At 37.6% G+C, this 17,937-nt stretch overlaps 1 protein-coding gene across 3 annotated transcripts in view; it reads left to right on the forward strand.

Moving 5' to 3' along the window:
* EPS15 (epidermal growth factor receptor pathway substrate 15) overlaps positions 1–16,695 on the forward strand; it is a 107,412-nt gene extending 90,717 nt beyond the window's left edge. Inside the window, exons 22-26 of one of the 3 annotated variants that reach the window (XM_039484813.1) lie at positions 2,004–2,080; positions 3,278–3,440; positions 10,185–10,360; positions 12,391–12,415; positions 14,264–14,368. In XM_039484813.1, the coding sequence (XP_039340747.1) occupies positions 2,004–2,080; positions 3,278–3,440; positions 10,185–10,360; positions 12,391–12,415; positions 14,264–14,274 (452 nt within the window). In that variant the 3' untranslated portion in view covers positions 14,275–14,368. Of the gene's footprint in view, positions 1–2,003; positions 2,081–3,277; positions 3,441–9,637; positions 10,162–10,184; positions 10,361–12,390; positions 12,416–14,263 lie in introns of those variants that run through there. The other 2 variants (XM_039484812.1, XM_039484814.1) reach the window with 2 other exon arrangements.
* Positions 16,696–17,937: the final 1,242 nt, after the last annotated feature.

Consider the following 17,937-nt stretch of genomic DNA (forward strand, 5'->3'; position numbering starts at 1 on the left):
TCCAGGCCAATGGGGGCTGCGGGAAGCAGCGCGGGCCAAGGGATGTGCTGGCCACCACTTCCTGCAGCCCCCGTGGTGAACAGCGGCCAGTGGGAGCCATGACTGGCTGAACCTGCGGACATGGCAGGTAAACAAACCGGCCCAGCCCACCAGGGTGCTTACCCTGGCAAGCTGAGTGCCAAAGGTTGCTGATCCCTGGTCTATAATATATAACTAAACTATTGTTGTATGTAAAGTAAATAAGATTTTAAAAATGTTTAAGAAGCTTCATTTAAAATTGCAGAGCCCCCCGGACCAGTGGCCAGGACCCGGGTAGTGTGAGTGCCACTGAAAATCAGCTCGCATGCCGCCTTTGGCACACGTGCCATAGGTTGCCTACCCCTGCCCTATACAATCTTTAGAGATAAGATTTACCTTTGACCTCACTTGATCTTGACTTAAGTGGCTTCCAGTTTTCATATTAACCAACAATTTATGCGCTGACTTTCTTTCCAAAGTCTCGTTCAAATAAAAGTAAAGGCAAGCTTCATACTCTGATGTTAGAAAAGCTTTGGTTTTTTACGTTTATTGGACTCTGCCATTTAGGTCTCCCACGCAACTCTTAATTGTGTTTGCGGACAAACTACAGGCCCATCCAGAATCCTCCCAAAGGATTTCTGCTTGGATTTCCAGCTGTATTTGTTTATGCTACTGATTGGCTGATGTTGCACTGCCAAGTAGAGTGTTGGCCCATTCAACTGGCTCACAGGCAGCTTCCATGACCTTCCTGGCTCATATGCCCATCTTAGACATTTGTAAGGTGGCAAATTGGTCATCAGTCTATACTTTTCCCTCTCACTATGCCATCTCTCATCCATCCAGAGATAGTGCAAGATTTGGAAGGGTTGTCCTGCAATACCTGTTCAAGTTGACTGAGTTAATCTCCAGTTTGAAATGCTTTCTGAGTCACCTACAGTGGAAAGAACATGTGCAATCATGCAAAGAAGAAATGGTAACTAATCTTTTTCAGTAACTGTTGCTCTTTGAGATGCGTTGCACGGGTCCATTCCACTACACTCCCTTCTTCCCCTCTCTATCAGAGTCTAGCCAATTGGAAGGAACTGAGGAGGGTTGGGGGCAGCTCTGCCCATTATGCCTGTGCACAGTGGTGAAAGGCAGCAGAGGGGACTCAAAGGGAAAAATCTGTCAGCTGTGCACAGGGCACATGCACACCTACAGTGGAATGGACATGTGCAACACATCTGAGAACAGCAGTTACAGTAAAAAGTTAGTAACAGTTTCTTGTCTAAGTGTGCTAGACAAGGTATAAATGTATGAACTTCCCTTAAACAGTGTAAATGCAGACGGGCTTTGTGAAGACCTTACTCTCTCAGCGGCGTTTGCCCAGACTGTTCAAAGCACCTACTTGTGAAAAGGAGACTGTTGAATTAGAGAATCCAAAGGGATAGGGAGATTCAAGGTGAATAATAGTGAGGGTGTTGCATTTTACTCCACACAGAAAAGTCACTGAAAGCTTGCTTTTTAAAAAAATTCTAAACTTCCTATCCTTTTCTGTGTTAAAATATTTTTCTGCAAAATGTACAGAGCTTAGGTTATTGATGCTATAGCTTTGAGCATTTCCATTGATAGACTTGGATTCTGCTTTTTCTGCATAGAAAACTGGAGCATTGCAGTGCTATTTCCTGAAAAAAAATGTCTGTCCAGAGGAATGAGTATTTATTCCATATTGGTAAATAGCATTTGCTAATTTTATGAAAGTAAAAATATTTCTACTGAAACAACTCTAGCAATAAAAGCATTCACCTTGTAAAGAGATTTTATTTGAAATAGTTACAGAAATATTAAATATACTTTTTTGTGTAGCTTTTTACATTGATTATACAATTTGGGAAATACAGTTTGGACTAAACATGGCACGTGCCTTTTGTGTTTTTGTCATTGAAACAGAATGTAACATTTGGCTTTTCTATACTGTTCTTCTGTTTGTTCTCTGCTTATTTTAGCTGCAGATCCCTTTTCCTCTCTATTTGGAAACGAGTCATTTGGAAGCAGTTTTGCTGACTTTAGCACATTGTCAAAGGTAATCTGAAATGATTAACATATGTGGAAAAGGCATAAAATGCTGCAGCAACTGAAACACGAAGATCTAGTGTTTTCAGTTATAGAACTATTCAACTGATATTCTGTTTTCAGTCTCCAATAAAAATTGACACAGGTTGATTTTTCTGAAAGGGGTTGTAACAGTAATGTGCCCTGCAATTACCCGTGATGAATGCTGTTGTAAACATTTTATTGTAGCAGTTCAGATTGTTGCAACTTTAAAAGTAAATTATTTTTTTCCATGTTAGAAAACCTTTAAAACCATCTTTTTGTTTTTGTTTTAACCACATCTCTCCCAGTCTTAGCTCACAGGCTAGTTACCTTGAGCTTATTTGGTTGTGTAGCTGCCTTAGTTGTTTGCTGCTGTCACATTGATACTAGTCACATTGATTTTTTTGAATTGGTTCTCATACAGACATCCATTTTGGGTATATCTGCATGAGTGGGGGGGAAAGCAGCCTACATTAAAATGTAATTGCTAACTCGTTTCAAAATCCTCATGTTGAGAGAGCAAGCTGTAGTGTTAACATATATTACTGGTTTTCCCATGATGGATTAAATACTGGCCCATTGAAGTCAGTGCAAGTTTTGCCATTGATCTCAGTTAAGCCAGGATCTATCTCATCCAAGGATTTTAATTCTTCAGCTAATAACCTGAGGACACTCTGCTAGTTTTAGTGAAATTTTAAGGTTCTCTTGTACTTCCATTTTGAGCTGCCACTTGTCTCACTAACTCTTAATCTTCCTTATATTGTGGACTGCTGTGGTAACCACGGGGAAGTATATTATCTTGTAGGCACCTTGCACTGTTTTCTGGGCTAGTTGTCTTCCCTCTCCTTGTTCCAAATGATTGAACTAGTAATTAATCCTGTGCTATTCTCCATATGCCAAGCTCTTCAGAGCAGGGAGTCTCTTTTCTCTGTTTGTACAGTACTCAGTGAAATGGGGCCTGATTTGGCCTTTTGGGTGCTACCATAATATAAGTAGTTAATAATACTAATCTAGTATTGTGCACCACAGAGGAATTATGACCACATTTCCTGATTTGCTTGCACCTTCACTGTTTTTTCTAACTGTGGTAAGAATTCCTTTATGGAAGAAAGGAAGGGGGAGTAGAATTTTGCTATGCTGAAGAAAACTGTAATATAGCATTTTTCCCCTGTTTTTTTTTAAATAGGCCAACAATGAAGATCCCTTTATTTCCTCCACATCAGGCTCTGTAAACAATGTGGTCATAACTAAAAACGTATTTGAGGAACCACCAGCTAAAAATGAGGATATTCCTCCTGCTTTGCCCCCCAAGACTGGAACTCCTACAAGACCCTGCCCTCCACCACCTGGTAAAAGCTAATACTTAAGGTTCCAGTAAAGTTTGGTTCACCTGCTTCTATATTGCTAGTTGTGTAATGGTATGAGGGTTGTAAGAAAACATGGTTTGAATTTCCTACTGAACTAGAATAAAAGTACTTAGGAACTGGCAAAATGTGAAAGAACCCAGTCCCTGTACTGCTGACATCTCCTCTGATGTTAAATTCCCCATGGATTTTAGATCAACAATTTGTTTGGAGAGAGCAAGGATCTGGAAAAAGGGGGAAAATATAACTTCAAATTTCTACAAGGAAATAGTGTGGCTATAGAGAGCTTTAAGTGGGGGGGTGTTATATCACAAATCTTATGAAGTTCGCTATTAAAAGCAAATTACCCACTTTTGTCCAAGTACCGTTGAAAGTCCCTAGTTTTCAAAACCGTCTCCTCTTTTGACAAAATTTGAAAAGTATTTTTCATTATCCCCATTTCACCATTGGAGAAACTTAACCTCTTTCCATCCAAATGCCTTTTCGAAGGTTATGTAGCATAGTCAATGGGAGAGTTAGTAATACAACCCAAGACTCCTGACTCCTAGTTCTGTACCCTAAATACTGGACCATGCTTCCCCCCCAGAAGGAGCATAGTTAAAGAAGCTACAACCACTGTAACATGGTATTAATTAAATTATTTTTTTACCTTTAGTAATAAAATTTTGAAAAGATACTGCTAGGATTAAGTGCAGTAGTAGTGTGTGTTCCTTTTCAAGCTCCAGTCTGTCTTCCATTTGCATTTATTCTTATGTGAACACTACTGCATTATTACAGAGTATTATATTATAAGAGTTTTAAAGTGTTCATGAAAACCATATCATAAAAATTAGGCTGACGGAAGATAGTATAGACAATAGTAATAAAAAAAACGGAACAGTTGGTCTGCTCCTGCTTTTGGAAAGGGAGGAACAAGCTAAATCTGGCACTATTAACAGTAATTAAAACTTTTTAAACTTTTAGCTCTAATTTGTAATATCATTTTGGTGAAATTAAACCCTGCTCTCTCTCTGCCTTGCAAACAATTAGTTAAAGCCCTCACTTCCTTTCCTAGAAACACTAAATTGGCTGAGTGACAGTAGAAGTGACAATATTTCCATGGCTGAAATGATCCCTTTATAGCCCGTAAAGCAGTGAGATCCTCTGGATCAAAAGTATTGTTTGATGAGAAGTACCACTTTTGGGCTATGAAAATGGCCGTAATACTTCCTTTGTCAATGCAGATTTATAGTTCCCAAGTAGTTATCTAGTAGCAACACTTCTTATTAATAAATGGTTTAATAAATAATGGAATCTCCTGGTGATGGATAAATTTATCAGTATTAAAAATTATACCTATGGCAAATACCTGGATAACTATACAGGGAAAACATACAATTTATATAAAGTAGTTAAATAACTTTTTCACTGGCTCAGTGTTAAAAGCTGTTCTTTTTGCTTTATTTGATATGAGTTTTATTTTTAATATGCATCTTGTGTGTAATTTTTTGACAACTTAAATATTTTACTATTTTGCTGTGTACCTGTGTCTGCTGTACATGTCTGTTCACTTCTTGGCTCCTTGTCCAATTTACATGGGGTCCCATGATTTTTCACTAGCACAGGTTTTCACTAGCACAGGTTTTTCTCTTCAGATTCTCTTGACAGCCTTTCCATCGTATCCTTAGTCTTCCATGTCCTTACTTGCTGTCCTCTTCATCCCATGTTTTCTTTCTGCTTGTTCGCACCCCCCTTCTATAACATGTCCAGCCCACCTCAAACATGTGCTCTCCAGGCTATCACTGAGAGTTCCCAGTTCACCTTCCCCCTAAATTCTTCTGTGCACATTCTGTCTACCCTCCACTTGCCTGCCATTCTCTTCAATATATTATTTCCTGCTACCTGTATTTTCTTTTCTTGGAGATCCACTGTTTCCAAACTGTAGAGCAGTCAGGGACAAATACAAACAGGGCATACACTTTTCCTTTCAATTTGTTACTTAATTACCAGTCCCACAGTTCTCCTGCCACCCTCTTCACTGCCACCTATGCACATTTGGTTGTGTTTTTCAGTTCTCCAGATCTCCCTCCGGTGGCACTAAGCGTAATTCCCAAATATACAGATTCTTTCGTCTGATTCAACTTTTCTTCTGAGTCTTCAATCAACAGCTCTTCCTCCACCTTCCCTCCTTGCACAACTTTGGTTTTCTTTGAGTTTACTTTCAAATCATGATCTTCAAACACATATGCCCATTCTAATACCATACAGTAACTCCTCATTTAACGTTGTAGTTATGTTCTTGAAAAATGCGACTTTAAGTGAAACGATGTTAAGCGAATCCAATTTCCCCATAAGAATTAATGTAAATGGGGGGGTTAGGTTCCAGGGAGATTTTTTACCAGACAAAACTATATATTATATAGATATACAGTTAAGTTTTAAACAAACAATTTAGTACTATTCACAGCTATGATGAGTGTGAAGCTTGGTTGAGGTGGTGAAGTTAGAGGGTGGAAGAGGGTGGGATATTTCCCAGGGAATGAACTAGCACTGGGGCTGAGCCCTCAAGGGTTAACACGTTGTTAATGTAGCCTCTCACACTCTACAAGGCAGCAGGAATGGAGGGGAGGAAGCATAGCAGACAGAGACAGACACACACCTTGTGTGTGTGGGAGAGAGAGAGATGCACACTGCCCCTTTAAGTAAGCTGACCCACTCTTAAGTGCATTGTCTTTTTAAGTGGATCAGGAAGTTGAGAAAGCAGCTGCTGCCCCAAGCTCTCTGTGTGTCCCCCTGCCCTGCTTTATATGGAGAAGAGGTAAGTGGGGTGCAGGAGCGGGGGGAGGGAGACACCCTGACATTAGCCCCCCCCTCCCCTGCACAGCAAGCAGGAGTCTCTGGGAGCAGCTCCAAGGCAGAGGGCAGGAGCAGCACATGGCAGTTGTGGGAGGGACAGCTGAACTGCTGATTGCTAGCCTGCTGGGGGGCTGCAGCATAGGGAGCGGGGAGCTGATAGGGGGGCTGCCGGTCCACCCTGGTTACAAGCCCCCACCAGCTAGCTGCAACGGGCTGCTCTTCCTGCAATAAGTGGACAAAGCAGGTGGCTGCCAAAGGACTTTAGAAGGGAGCATTGCACAACTTTAAATGAACATGTTCCCTAATTGATCAGCAATGTAAAAGCGAAACAATGTTAACCAGGACAACTTTAAGTGAGGAGTTACTGTATTTACCAATTCCTCTGTGCTGTTAGCTAAAAGGAGCAAATCAGCAGGCATGCATTAGTTTTCTCTGTCTCCCCAGAGTCTCAGTTCTCCTACCAATTAACTCCATAACTAGGATGAAGAGAAGTGGACTCAGCACATTAGATCAGTGGTTCCCAAACTGGGGTTCATGAAATGTTACAAGGGGTTCTTGGGGGGAAGAAATTCCATAATGGCAGACAGAGCTGTCCCTAGGGACCCCGGGCAGCACAGGGCCAGCAGCTTGGAGCCCCTAGACTTCCAAGACCTAAGCAGATCAAAGCAAGCATCTCTATCACACTGAGGAGATTTAAACTTCAAGACTCCTTATAAGAAATGAATAAGGAGGTGGATATTTTTTGCTGTTTTTAAAATTAAATAGGCAGCTAGTATTGGTTTTTAAAATTATTATGAAGAACAAGTTTAAGCTTTGTTGTAATGTGCGTTGTTTGCCTGGACTGCTCAAGACCTGAATGCTTGTGTAGGAGGAACTCTTTGAGTTGGCTTCTTAAATACCTTCATGCTGTTTTGCATCTGATACTCCTTGATAACATAGGAGCATTGTCTTATAACAGGCTTATACAAAGTGATACAAGCTACGAAAGTGAGATCTTGGAAGTGTGTTGCCGTTTTCATAATGTAATAAAAATACTGGAATGATAATTAATAATAAATAGTGTGTAATAAGCATGTCATAAAAACAAATTTTATATTTCCAAGATCACTGCTTTTATAATTTATATTCAGGTAAAGGAGAAAATCCCTGGAAATATTCATTTTTAGGAAGGGGTTCGCAAGACTTGACATTTTAGTGAAAGGGGTTCACAGGTTGTTCAAGTTTTGGGAACCACTGCAAAAGATCAATCCCAGTCACCACAATACTCTCCTAAAATCTATATATTGTTACCACCTTAGTTCTTGATATTGCTCCTCTATCATTTCCACTTCTTCCAGTCCCCTTCCCATCCATCTCAGTATTCTAAACACCAACTCCCAGGGAAACAAGTCATATGCTCTCTCAAGATCAGTAAATGCTACATACCAGCTATACATTCTTTCAGATTTGTCTCATTACAAATATTGTATCTATAATACTCCTTTACTTCCTAAAGCCATGTTGCTTCTCTCATATATTTTCTTCCACCTTGCATCTCAACCTTGCCTCCAAAACACTGTCTCAAGGATGTTAAGGGGCCGACTTAACAAGGTGAGGCTTCAGTATATGTTTGGATCATTTGCATCACCCTTACCCTTCCAAATAGGCATAGTCAATCCCACTCTCGGGTCATTTGGTAGCCTAGCTTGATCCCAGCAAACACATAACGGGGGATTGACATGTGGTGATCAATTAATAGGTGCTTGATTTAGCGGGTCTAGTGAAGACCCGTTAAATTGACCGCAGATTGCTCTCCCATCGACTCCTGTACTCCACCTGAACAAGAAGCGCAAGGGGAGTCGACGGGAGAGCATCTCCCATCAACATAGCATAGTGTGGACCCCACGGTAAGTAGATCTAAGTACATCAACTTCAGCTACGTTATTCACGTACTGAAGTTGCGTAACTTAGATCGAGCTCCCCCCCACCCCCCTGTAGTGTAGATGTGGCCTGAGTCTGTGAAGCCACTGTACTCCGGTATTTCCAACTGCTTTGATTATGTCAACAGTTATCTCCTCTTCATCAGCTGCTTTATTATTGTCTAATTCAGTCCTTCTGCCTCCTCTGTAGAGATCAATACCTTTTGAGGCTTCCCCATAATTGTCAGCACTGCTTGCACTTGCAACTCTCTCCTCTCATATAACAGCCTTTGGAAATATTTTTTCTATATCTCTGCCATCTCATTAGGGTTAGTCACCATGCAGTTTCCATCCTCCACATACAAAGATTTCTTAATATCTTGTGTTTCTGTGTTTCTTTTTTTTTTTTGGCCCCTGCAAAAAACAATTTCCTGCCGTCTTCCTTCAGCTTCATGTATAATTCCTCTTCAGCCTTCATTCTTGCCTTAGCAACTGCTTTTTACACCTTTATTTTTTTTTGCTCTATTTTAATTACAAAAAATAAATAAAAAGGAGCAACAACATTTGGGGTTGGCTCAAAAGCAAGAAGTGCTTAAAGAAGGCTTTCAGTACATCCTTGTTAAAATTCTCTGCTGAACTGTGGAGGGAGTGCTAGGGTAATTTCCTTGCATCTAATGAAATTCACTTCTTCTCTGGATACAGATAAATCATACCTATCAGAGAGATACTGGGACTCATGATACTTTAGAAAAGGATTTTTTTTTTTTGCCTTTGAAATGAGACTGTTGTGTACACCAAGTTCTTGAAGTATTTATTTCTCTTTGGCCCAAATAAATGTACACAGATGTCATTTGCGGCTGATTTTCCTGTGTTAATTTAAGAAAACTCGAGGGATTTGCATTTTTATATAGTGATGTGGGCACCAAAATATTCTTTGGGAAGTAGCCTAGGTACATAAAATAAGACAATGTAAACCATTACATATTCCCCAATGAATTTATATAAAACAAGTCAAATAGTTACTATAAGAGAATCCCCTAAGGATTATGGAAGTATGTGAGACCGACTTGCAGCAATGATTCCCAGTAAATTGAATATGAACAAACATATAGATCTAAACCAATCTAAAATGGTACTAGTAGACAGGTCAATAGTAAATTCTAAATGGAATAACTAAGTTGGCCCTTGCCTGTGACAAAAATCAGCTGCAGGACAGAAGGATTCTCCAGTTTAAATGCATTGCAGATGAAAGATTAAAGGTGTTAGAATCACATTGCTACCGCTATTAACTGTTACATATACAGAAAAGGAAATTTAAAGATGGGATGGATGTTTCTTGGAAGAGCTGGGTCAGTGTCTTCAAAAGTATTGAGAGCTGACGGAGTAAGCTGAGAAAAGAACAAGTTGGTGAGAGACAGATCTGATTCTGATATGTTTGCTGCCATTTAGACAAGAATCAAGAAGACAGGGTTAGCACTTAGCATCTGAATGCTTGTTACCCTCCTTCATATTGTTTGTGAAAATCTGAGAAGTTGCAGATGGCAGCGAAGTCGAAAGAACGTCAGAACTCTGCAGAGCACAGTAAAATGTCTTTTACCTTGATGTACAAGTAGCTAATTTTATACACAAAATAATAAAAGGAATCTCACTAGAGTTCTATGGTGAGTGGCAGGGGGAATGACACCAAAACTATGCTGGCTATATGGGGGCTGGGAGAATTGTTTTAACCTTTTTTAGGGGTTCTTTCCCAGGGTTGTGGTATATAATTAATACATGGACAATACGCTTAAATCTTGAATCCACTTATAGGATATTCCATATCTGATTATGAACTAAATGTCAGACCCAGATCTTTGGCTATTGCAAACTGGCAGAGCTGATTTACGTGATTATAGGATGTGATCCAAGTAGTTCTTGTTTTGTTTGTTTTTGCTTAGTGTACGCTTTCTGCCATCTTTGTGGTCACTTGAGTTGACTTAAATTATCTTTGATCCAGGGAAAAGACCAATCAACAAACTGGATTCTTCAGATTCCTTTAAACTGAATGATCCATTTCAGCCTTTCCCAAGTTGTGACGTTCCCAAAGCACAAGAAGATCTATTCTGTGACCCATTTGCTCCCAGCAATATTGGTAAAGAGACAGACACCAGCAATTTTGCAAACTTCAGTGCTGTAAGTAGGTTCTTTTATATTTTTGTTTCTTGAGGTGAGGAGGCATTTAATAAAACTTACTGGAATGATTCAATCATAGTAAAATCTTCAGATTTATTTTAAAATTACTAAAACTTGTCCTCAAAACTCTGTAATCCCTTTTCTTAAGGGCTATAATTAACTTTTAAAAGGCTCAAAATATTTTTCGAGCTGTTACCTACATATGATATCTTAATACATGAAGCTTGTAATTAAGGCTGGTATAATCCATTCATTAAGATAAAAAGTGAAACAATGCAGACTATTGTTGGTATTGTCAGGTCATATTGATTGCACAACTGTGTTAAGGTTTTCTCTGAAGGTTTCCTGGTTTTTACAAAGTAGTCATCAGATAATTTATGTATATTGCTTAGGTGTTCTCGTTGACATCTGTTTTAAATATTCACAAGTTCAAATTATATAGCATAATGCTATCATTACACAATTTAAAAAAAAAGGTTCTGTTAAAACTTTTTCTCTTAGCTATCTCTAAAATACTTGGTCACAATCTCAATATTTCACAATAGATAATTTTATATAAGGTTGGTGATTATAAAAATATAAATTGTATTTGAGCGAGTTTTGAATGGTTAGTAAATTCAAGGCACAAGTACAATTCAATTAAAAAGTTGCAAGTATTTCTTTATAGCCAGGAATCCATTTCACATAAAACCCAAGCATTAAGAGCAAACCTAAAGCTTTGAGCATGCTTCAATATATATGAAATTATTTTCTTTGTGTTTTGCAAGTAAGAATTGTTGAAGACTTCCCTTCTCTTCTAGCCTTCATACCTTTTGAGTGGATTTATATATACTGATAGCAAGCTGTATTTTACAGTAACCTAGTCAGGTTACTTTTACTGTCTTTAGTTAGTCCTAGTAAATTGTATGCTTGACTTGAGTAAACACTGTTCCAGTTTTTAAATTGACAGGTTGTGGTGATGTTCACTTGGGTTGTGCTGCTTGAGGGTGGATAAAAATCCATATTTTTTTAAATAAAAAAAAAATCAGCTTTTTTATTTAAATTGGATTTTTTTGATAATCGGATTTTTTTATGGGGAAACTATCTAAAGATGGTTTTAATTAAGATACATTATAGCTCAAAGATACCTCATCGTGGAATAGGGATTATAAATTCTAATTCTGTAGTATAAGACAATATATTCATGGAATGTTTTAAGAAAAATTTTGTAAATGAGTTCCAATAGTTCTTGGATTAGGGACCCAATTTTATGGAGTTCCACAGGCTTCTGTATAGATTATTTAGGTTAATCTTTCTATCTACCCAATGGAACTCAGTGCTCAGTCTAGAAGATACCATCAGAGATGCTTAGTTCTGCAGTTTTCAAACTGTGGATTTGTGTCTCCAGAGATAACATGCTTGTTAACAGCAAAAATGTTTTTAAATAAATAAATATATAGAGGTGAGAAATAACAGACCTCAACTCTATTGTCCCTCTGCAGATTTGTATACACAGAGTCAATCCCCGACCTCTCTCTAAAAGTGCAAACTTTCAAAAAGTTCAGTGAATAGAAGATTGTTGGGGGCGGAATAGATCTGGACAAGGAGAAGAAGTCTGGAGATAAATGCGAGAGTGGAAGGACAGGCAGTAGAAACAAAAGTGAAACTATTTGAGCAGCATATTCCAGAAGTCTTAAGGTCTTTCTGAGTGGTAGCCTTCATTGATTTGAGATCTACCATACCATTCTCTCACTAGAAGGGAAAACCCATAATGGCAGCAGGCCATAAAAGAGACCCAGTTTGGGAATAAGAACCATTCAAGAAATAGATGTTTGCTGATGATGTTTTAAAGAAAGTCACACCAGTGAACTGGTGGAAGTTACTTAAGCACTTGGATTCAGAGACTGTTGAACTGCTAATCTCACTTTTAACAGCAGTAGCTTCTTCTGCCGGTGTAGAAAGCATATTTTCTTCCTTTGGACTAATTCATTCCAAATTGAGAAATCGTTTGAGACCTGAAAAAGCAGGAAAGCTTGTTTTTTCTTTTCCAGATTATGAACAAACAGGAAAATGAAGGTGAAGATGACTGAGTTAGCTGCAAAAGCCAATATTTTAAGTTTCTCATGTTGACCTGGCTGACATAGTCGATTTTAATTTTTGTTTTGTTTTTTAAATATTTCATTTAACTGTTAGTTAAAAACAATTTTAACAAAAACAAATGTGATTTTAAAAAACTTGAATGTTTAACTAAATTTTAAAAATTCATATGCTTGTTTTGTTAAAATGTTATGTTTGCTATTGAAGAAAAAAATACAGAATACATAACATTGTTTTAGTTAAATAAAACAATTTTAAATGTCTGTCTGGTGATGTTCTCCTAATACAGCATGGCAAGAAAATTCTCCAAATATTGATTAACCTGTTGAATTGGAGATAGTTCACCTCCCAGTGACTTCATAAATATCTGCTTCAATTACCTTTGGTAAATTAAATAACCAAACAATCATTCATTTTCTGATATAGCTGTAAAACTAATCTGAAAAGTTTTCAAAATAAATCACTGTAAAAATGTATAGTGTGTACCTTCTAAAAATAAAACCTACATCTATCTCTGAGTTGTGAAGAATATGTATTAAGGTGATGATAACCAACAAGAATGCACTTTTATGTAGAAATCCATGATTAAATTGAGTCTTCCTGACTAGTGATTTAAATCATGATTTAAATCATATCCACCCTGGCTGCTTTGTGTACTCTGTTCATGGCCATGGCAATCTCTGAAACGCTCTTCTTGCTCAAATTATTTCCTAGAAGTGTTATGATGCAAACTTTGGCGGGGGGAGGAGGAGAGAGAGAGTGAGGAATGGTTTCCTTTAATTTCTGGGATCTTTTTGAGTATGAGCTACAGAAAGGAATCAAGACTTTTCTCAAATTGTGTTCACAAAAATCTCAAGTTTAGAAACAGCAGCTAACAGAGAAATTACCGGTAGCTTGAGTTTATTAAAATAGCCATAACACAGACAAATATTTATGGCTTTATGTAAATCATATTGCATTCTCTGCATGCTAAATAGACGCATGTTTGGCATTAATTCTTGTACTGTATTTAACATAATCCCCTTACTTCCTGTTCCTATTCAGGATCATGACATCACACTACTGTAATATTAGAGCAGCTCACTTCATGTTCTGTTTGTATACATACATGTGCATACACCTTTATCTTGTACTCTCTTCCCCTTTTTTCACGTAAGGCCAGGTTAGTAGCTGCAGAAACATTTGGGTAGTACTGTACCCCTCAGCAAAAGCATTTTTTGATGACACTGTCTGCACAGTTCATTCTGCAGTCACTGCCACTGAGAAAAATACCTTTAAAAGAGCACCATGCTGTTACATGAGGGTAAAGCTGGTTGTCCCACAATGCCAGATGTATCCTGCAGTGTACAAGGGACTACCAATTTGTTCACATCTGATTCTAATAGATCAGATTCATTGTTTATAGTGATTGCTGCAGTAGCATTGTTTTCTCTGTCCAAATTTAGGACTCGGTTTTGTTCAGTAGGGTTGCTCATGTGCTTAAAGTTAAGCATGTGCTTGAGTAATTTGCATAGGTCAGTGTGTTTAGCAAATTGCCAGATTGTACCTTTAAACTGGTGTTCGTTGGTGGTAATTGAACTGGGGGGTATTTTTCATCAAACAGTTAATCTTCAGGACTGTGTTAGTTCAATTCTTATTTAAACTACAAATGAAATTGTACCAGGCTACTCTTAAAACACATTTTTCAGCACAGAGGCAAATTCTAAAACTACAATAAATACATATAATATTTTGGAACAGTTCAAATGCCTTCAAATTCTGAGAGACTTGAATTGTGCAGTTACATTCTGATTAAGTCCAGATATGTTTATCTTTTTAAAATTGCAGTATCCTTCTGAAGAAGACATGATTGAGTGGGCTAAGAGGGAAAGTGAGAGAGAAGAAAAAGAGAGACTTGCAAGATTAAAACAACAAGAGCAAGAAGACCTGGAGCTGGCTATTGCACTCAGTAAATCTGAAATATCAGAAGCATGAAGATTAGAATAACCGTGTCTTATGTCAACTGTTTTGTCCCTTTTCCTGAATGCTTAACCTATTTAAAATGTTAATCAGAAGCTACCTATGAACAGGGAAGTACAAAAGGTTTTAAATTCCTGCAAGTGTGATTGAATATTCACCTTTATATTTTTGTCCCATTCTGATTTGTAAGTTTCCTAAATGTCTTCATTAAGCTTATCAGACAACTAATAGAGCGCTGCTCCTGTGTGTATTCTCCTTGAGCTTTTAGCCTGTGCTATTTTTTTTCTGTAAACCCAGGACACCAAAGTGTCTTTATGTAATACAGAAAGATAAGGCAGACTTCATCTTCTTAAAGAAACTGGTGGTCATTCTGGTGATATGTGAAAATATCTTCATGAACACTTGTAATTCTGTTAGACTGAAGTTCAGAGACAGGCAAATATTGTCTCAATCAAATTCCTTGGTGAAAGGGGCATAGTATTGAACATAAAGGTGAATGGTTGCATTTCTATATTTTGTACCCATTGTGTACCCACTGCTGAGTCATTTATAACAAGAAATGTTAACAAAAAACATTTTAGCTTCTGAACAGATTGTGTGCTGTCTCATAAAGAAGCTAGAGCCTTTTACTATATATTACTGTATAAAAGGTGTGTGGACATTTCTGCTGAATTCCATCTTTAGTAGTTTTTAGATTGGAATAGTCCACTCATTTTAGTATTTATACTCTCCCAGAAGACATGTTTCAGGAAAGTAAAGCACATTTCCTACCTGTAAATAAATTAGTTTTATAATGCAGGCAATGAGACTATGGTTTATGTATAATCTGTCAGCAACTATGACTGAGTAGAAGATGAACATGGCAATTACTCTGCCTCACTGACCCCTTCCCAACAGTTAGTTATGTGAAACCTTTTGTACTTTTTCACAGCAGACTTTAGTAATGCTGGAACTGTCGAGTGCTTTATTTTATATGTATACATATGTATTTTCTTTTTAATGAAGGTTCTTCTGCTGGACTTGAACTTTAATTGATAATTTTCAGTGTGCAAGTGGGAAAGATTATGTATCTTATTGAAACCTTAATTGCTTTTTTGCATGGTCATGAGGTTGGCAGACAGATCACATATTCTGGGTGGGTTTTTGTTGTAACAGAGAATAACTAAATGGATAATTCACAAGAATTTACTGTTGGTCAAAATGTCTCAAATTGTGGAGCCCCACTGCTAATTGAGCCAATATACAACTAAACTGGCAATTTGACAAGTTTGAAATTGAAGTAGGATAGAGAAGAGAGTAGGATGCATAAAGGCATAGTTTAACTTTATACAACAGTCTTTTTCTATACATATAATTTATTGAATGCCAACTGATAGTTGCACCTTATTAAAAAAACCTGATTTATAATTCTTTATGGTCACTGAGTCAAAGTAGGTTGATAAAATGTTAATGAAAGTAACTTATTGCCTGTTGTGTGAATGTAATCCATTCTGCAGAATGTCAGATTCATTTAAGTCATTCCCAATGATGCTTCTTTCACTCTGTACACGTACAGCTGGACTGCAGCAGCATACAATCGATTTTCTTTCTTGCACTTTTTAATTTGGTGTATTTCTCCGTGAGACTAGAAGTGTCTCAAGACAAAAAAAAAAAGAAAAAAAAAACTTGTGTGAAGCAAGGGATGACTCATCAGCCACACTTTGGGTTTGTTTAAAGAGTTCCAGGTAGCTGGGGTTGCTGCTGCAAGAGCTTTTGAAGAGGGCAGTTTTCATTCTTTCAGGAAAATGGGTGACTTGACTTGGACAACTGTTTTCTTTTGCACTGGGAAACGAGCATTTGAAACACCTGCTCAGAAAAGGTATCTTAAAGAAACCTCATGCAAGTATTAAATATCCATAAGTTATCTATACAACCTTTGTAATAAGTGTACACTAATCTTGCATATTGTATGCTTAACTGGACTACACAGATTCTTATCTTTTGTTAAAAATGTATACTCAGTGGACCAATACAATATTATGTGTATATATTATATATATTCATGCTTTCCTGTGTGGAATTTAAAGTTTTGAGTCATTTGATGTTACATTTCATGTTACTGACTCTGACTACAGTACCTTTATTTGAAGATTACCAATAAACCACTGCTGTGAGCTAAATGGCATTACTTATGACGTTTAACTAGCCTTTTAAAACTTGGCCATATGGGGTTAGCCTCTATTTATAGACTTTTCTTTTGTTTAAAAATTCTAACAGTAGCCTGTAATTATGAAGAAATAAAGTTTAAATACATAAGTAAATTGTCTCTCTCTCTTCAAAATGGTGGCAATGAACAAAAGAATCCCATGTAGACCGAATATATAAACTGTTCAGATCTATAGTGTGAAAGCAAAGTGAAAATTTTGACCAAAGGTTCAAACTTGGGCACCTAAAATTAGTCTCTTAAATCTGTTTAGGCACCTAAATAGAAGCAACCTGGCATTTCAAAGCTGCAGGACACCTCCTATTGAGCTCCAGTGCAGGTTGAGATTGATCAGCACCTCACAGTCCAGGCCACTTCTATTTTTCTAAGGTGCTAACCAATCCCAGCCACTATGGAACTCAATAGGAGTTGCAGGTATTCAGCAGCTTAGAAGCAGCCTGATTTTCAATTTAGGTGTCTAAACATGGATTTTAGGTGACCAGGCTTGAACATTCACCTGTTAAATGTTATAACCTGTATCTGAGACTCACTGAAAATGGAATATATAGACTAGCAGAATCATAATCAGACTTTTGTTTTTAACCCAGTTCTGTTGTTTTTTCCCAGTTTTTATTTACTATCAAAAAGTTAAAGAATTTTTGAAACAACTCCACTGATAACCTTTTTTATTGGTGGCAGAACTCTGAAAATATGATTCACTGGCATCTGGGATGTTTACTTGTAAATTCACAAACACCCTTAGACTAAAAAAATCTGAAAAGAGGAATTTGCTTTATCTGTTTGAATTGGACTCATGACAGTTTCCATCGTGGAAATGATCCGGAGTACCAGACAGTGAGCCAGGCTCGGCTAACATGCCCAGGAAAGACCTTACAAAAATGAGTTGCACCAAGGCTGAACATTCCTTTCTCATTCTTAGTCTTCCAAAAACTAGAGACAAGGTGGTTTTCTACTGACAGTAATTTGCTACAAAAATAGATATTGCAAGTTGTATGTGGCTTTTAAGGTAAATGCGAAAATATCATCCTTGAGATGGAAAATGACAGTCTGCCTGAGTGCATCTCCTAAAGATCTGACAAATAAACTGATGATAAATCTGGTGGCTCAGTGGAGATGGCTAAGTGGAGAAAGAGGAAAAGGAAGAAGACTTGTCATCTTATTTGCATGGATCTGCAAACTGAGAATATCAAAACATACAAGGACCTTGGAGAATTTATGCATTGTTTTTAACTTTCATTAATATGGATGAAGTATCTGGTTTTCCGTTCCTACTCTGTACTGTACTCAAAGGCAAGAAGAATCCACATTGCAGACATTCCTATTTTAAGCTCTCACCTAA

This window comes from Mauremys reevesii, linkage group 8, assembly GCF_016161935.1.
Source record: "Mauremys reevesii isolate NIE-2019 linkage group 8, ASM1616193v1, whole genome shotgun sequence".
Taxonomy (NCBI): domain Eukaryota; kingdom Metazoa; phylum Chordata; order Testudines; family Geoemydidae; genus Mauremys; species Mauremys reevesii.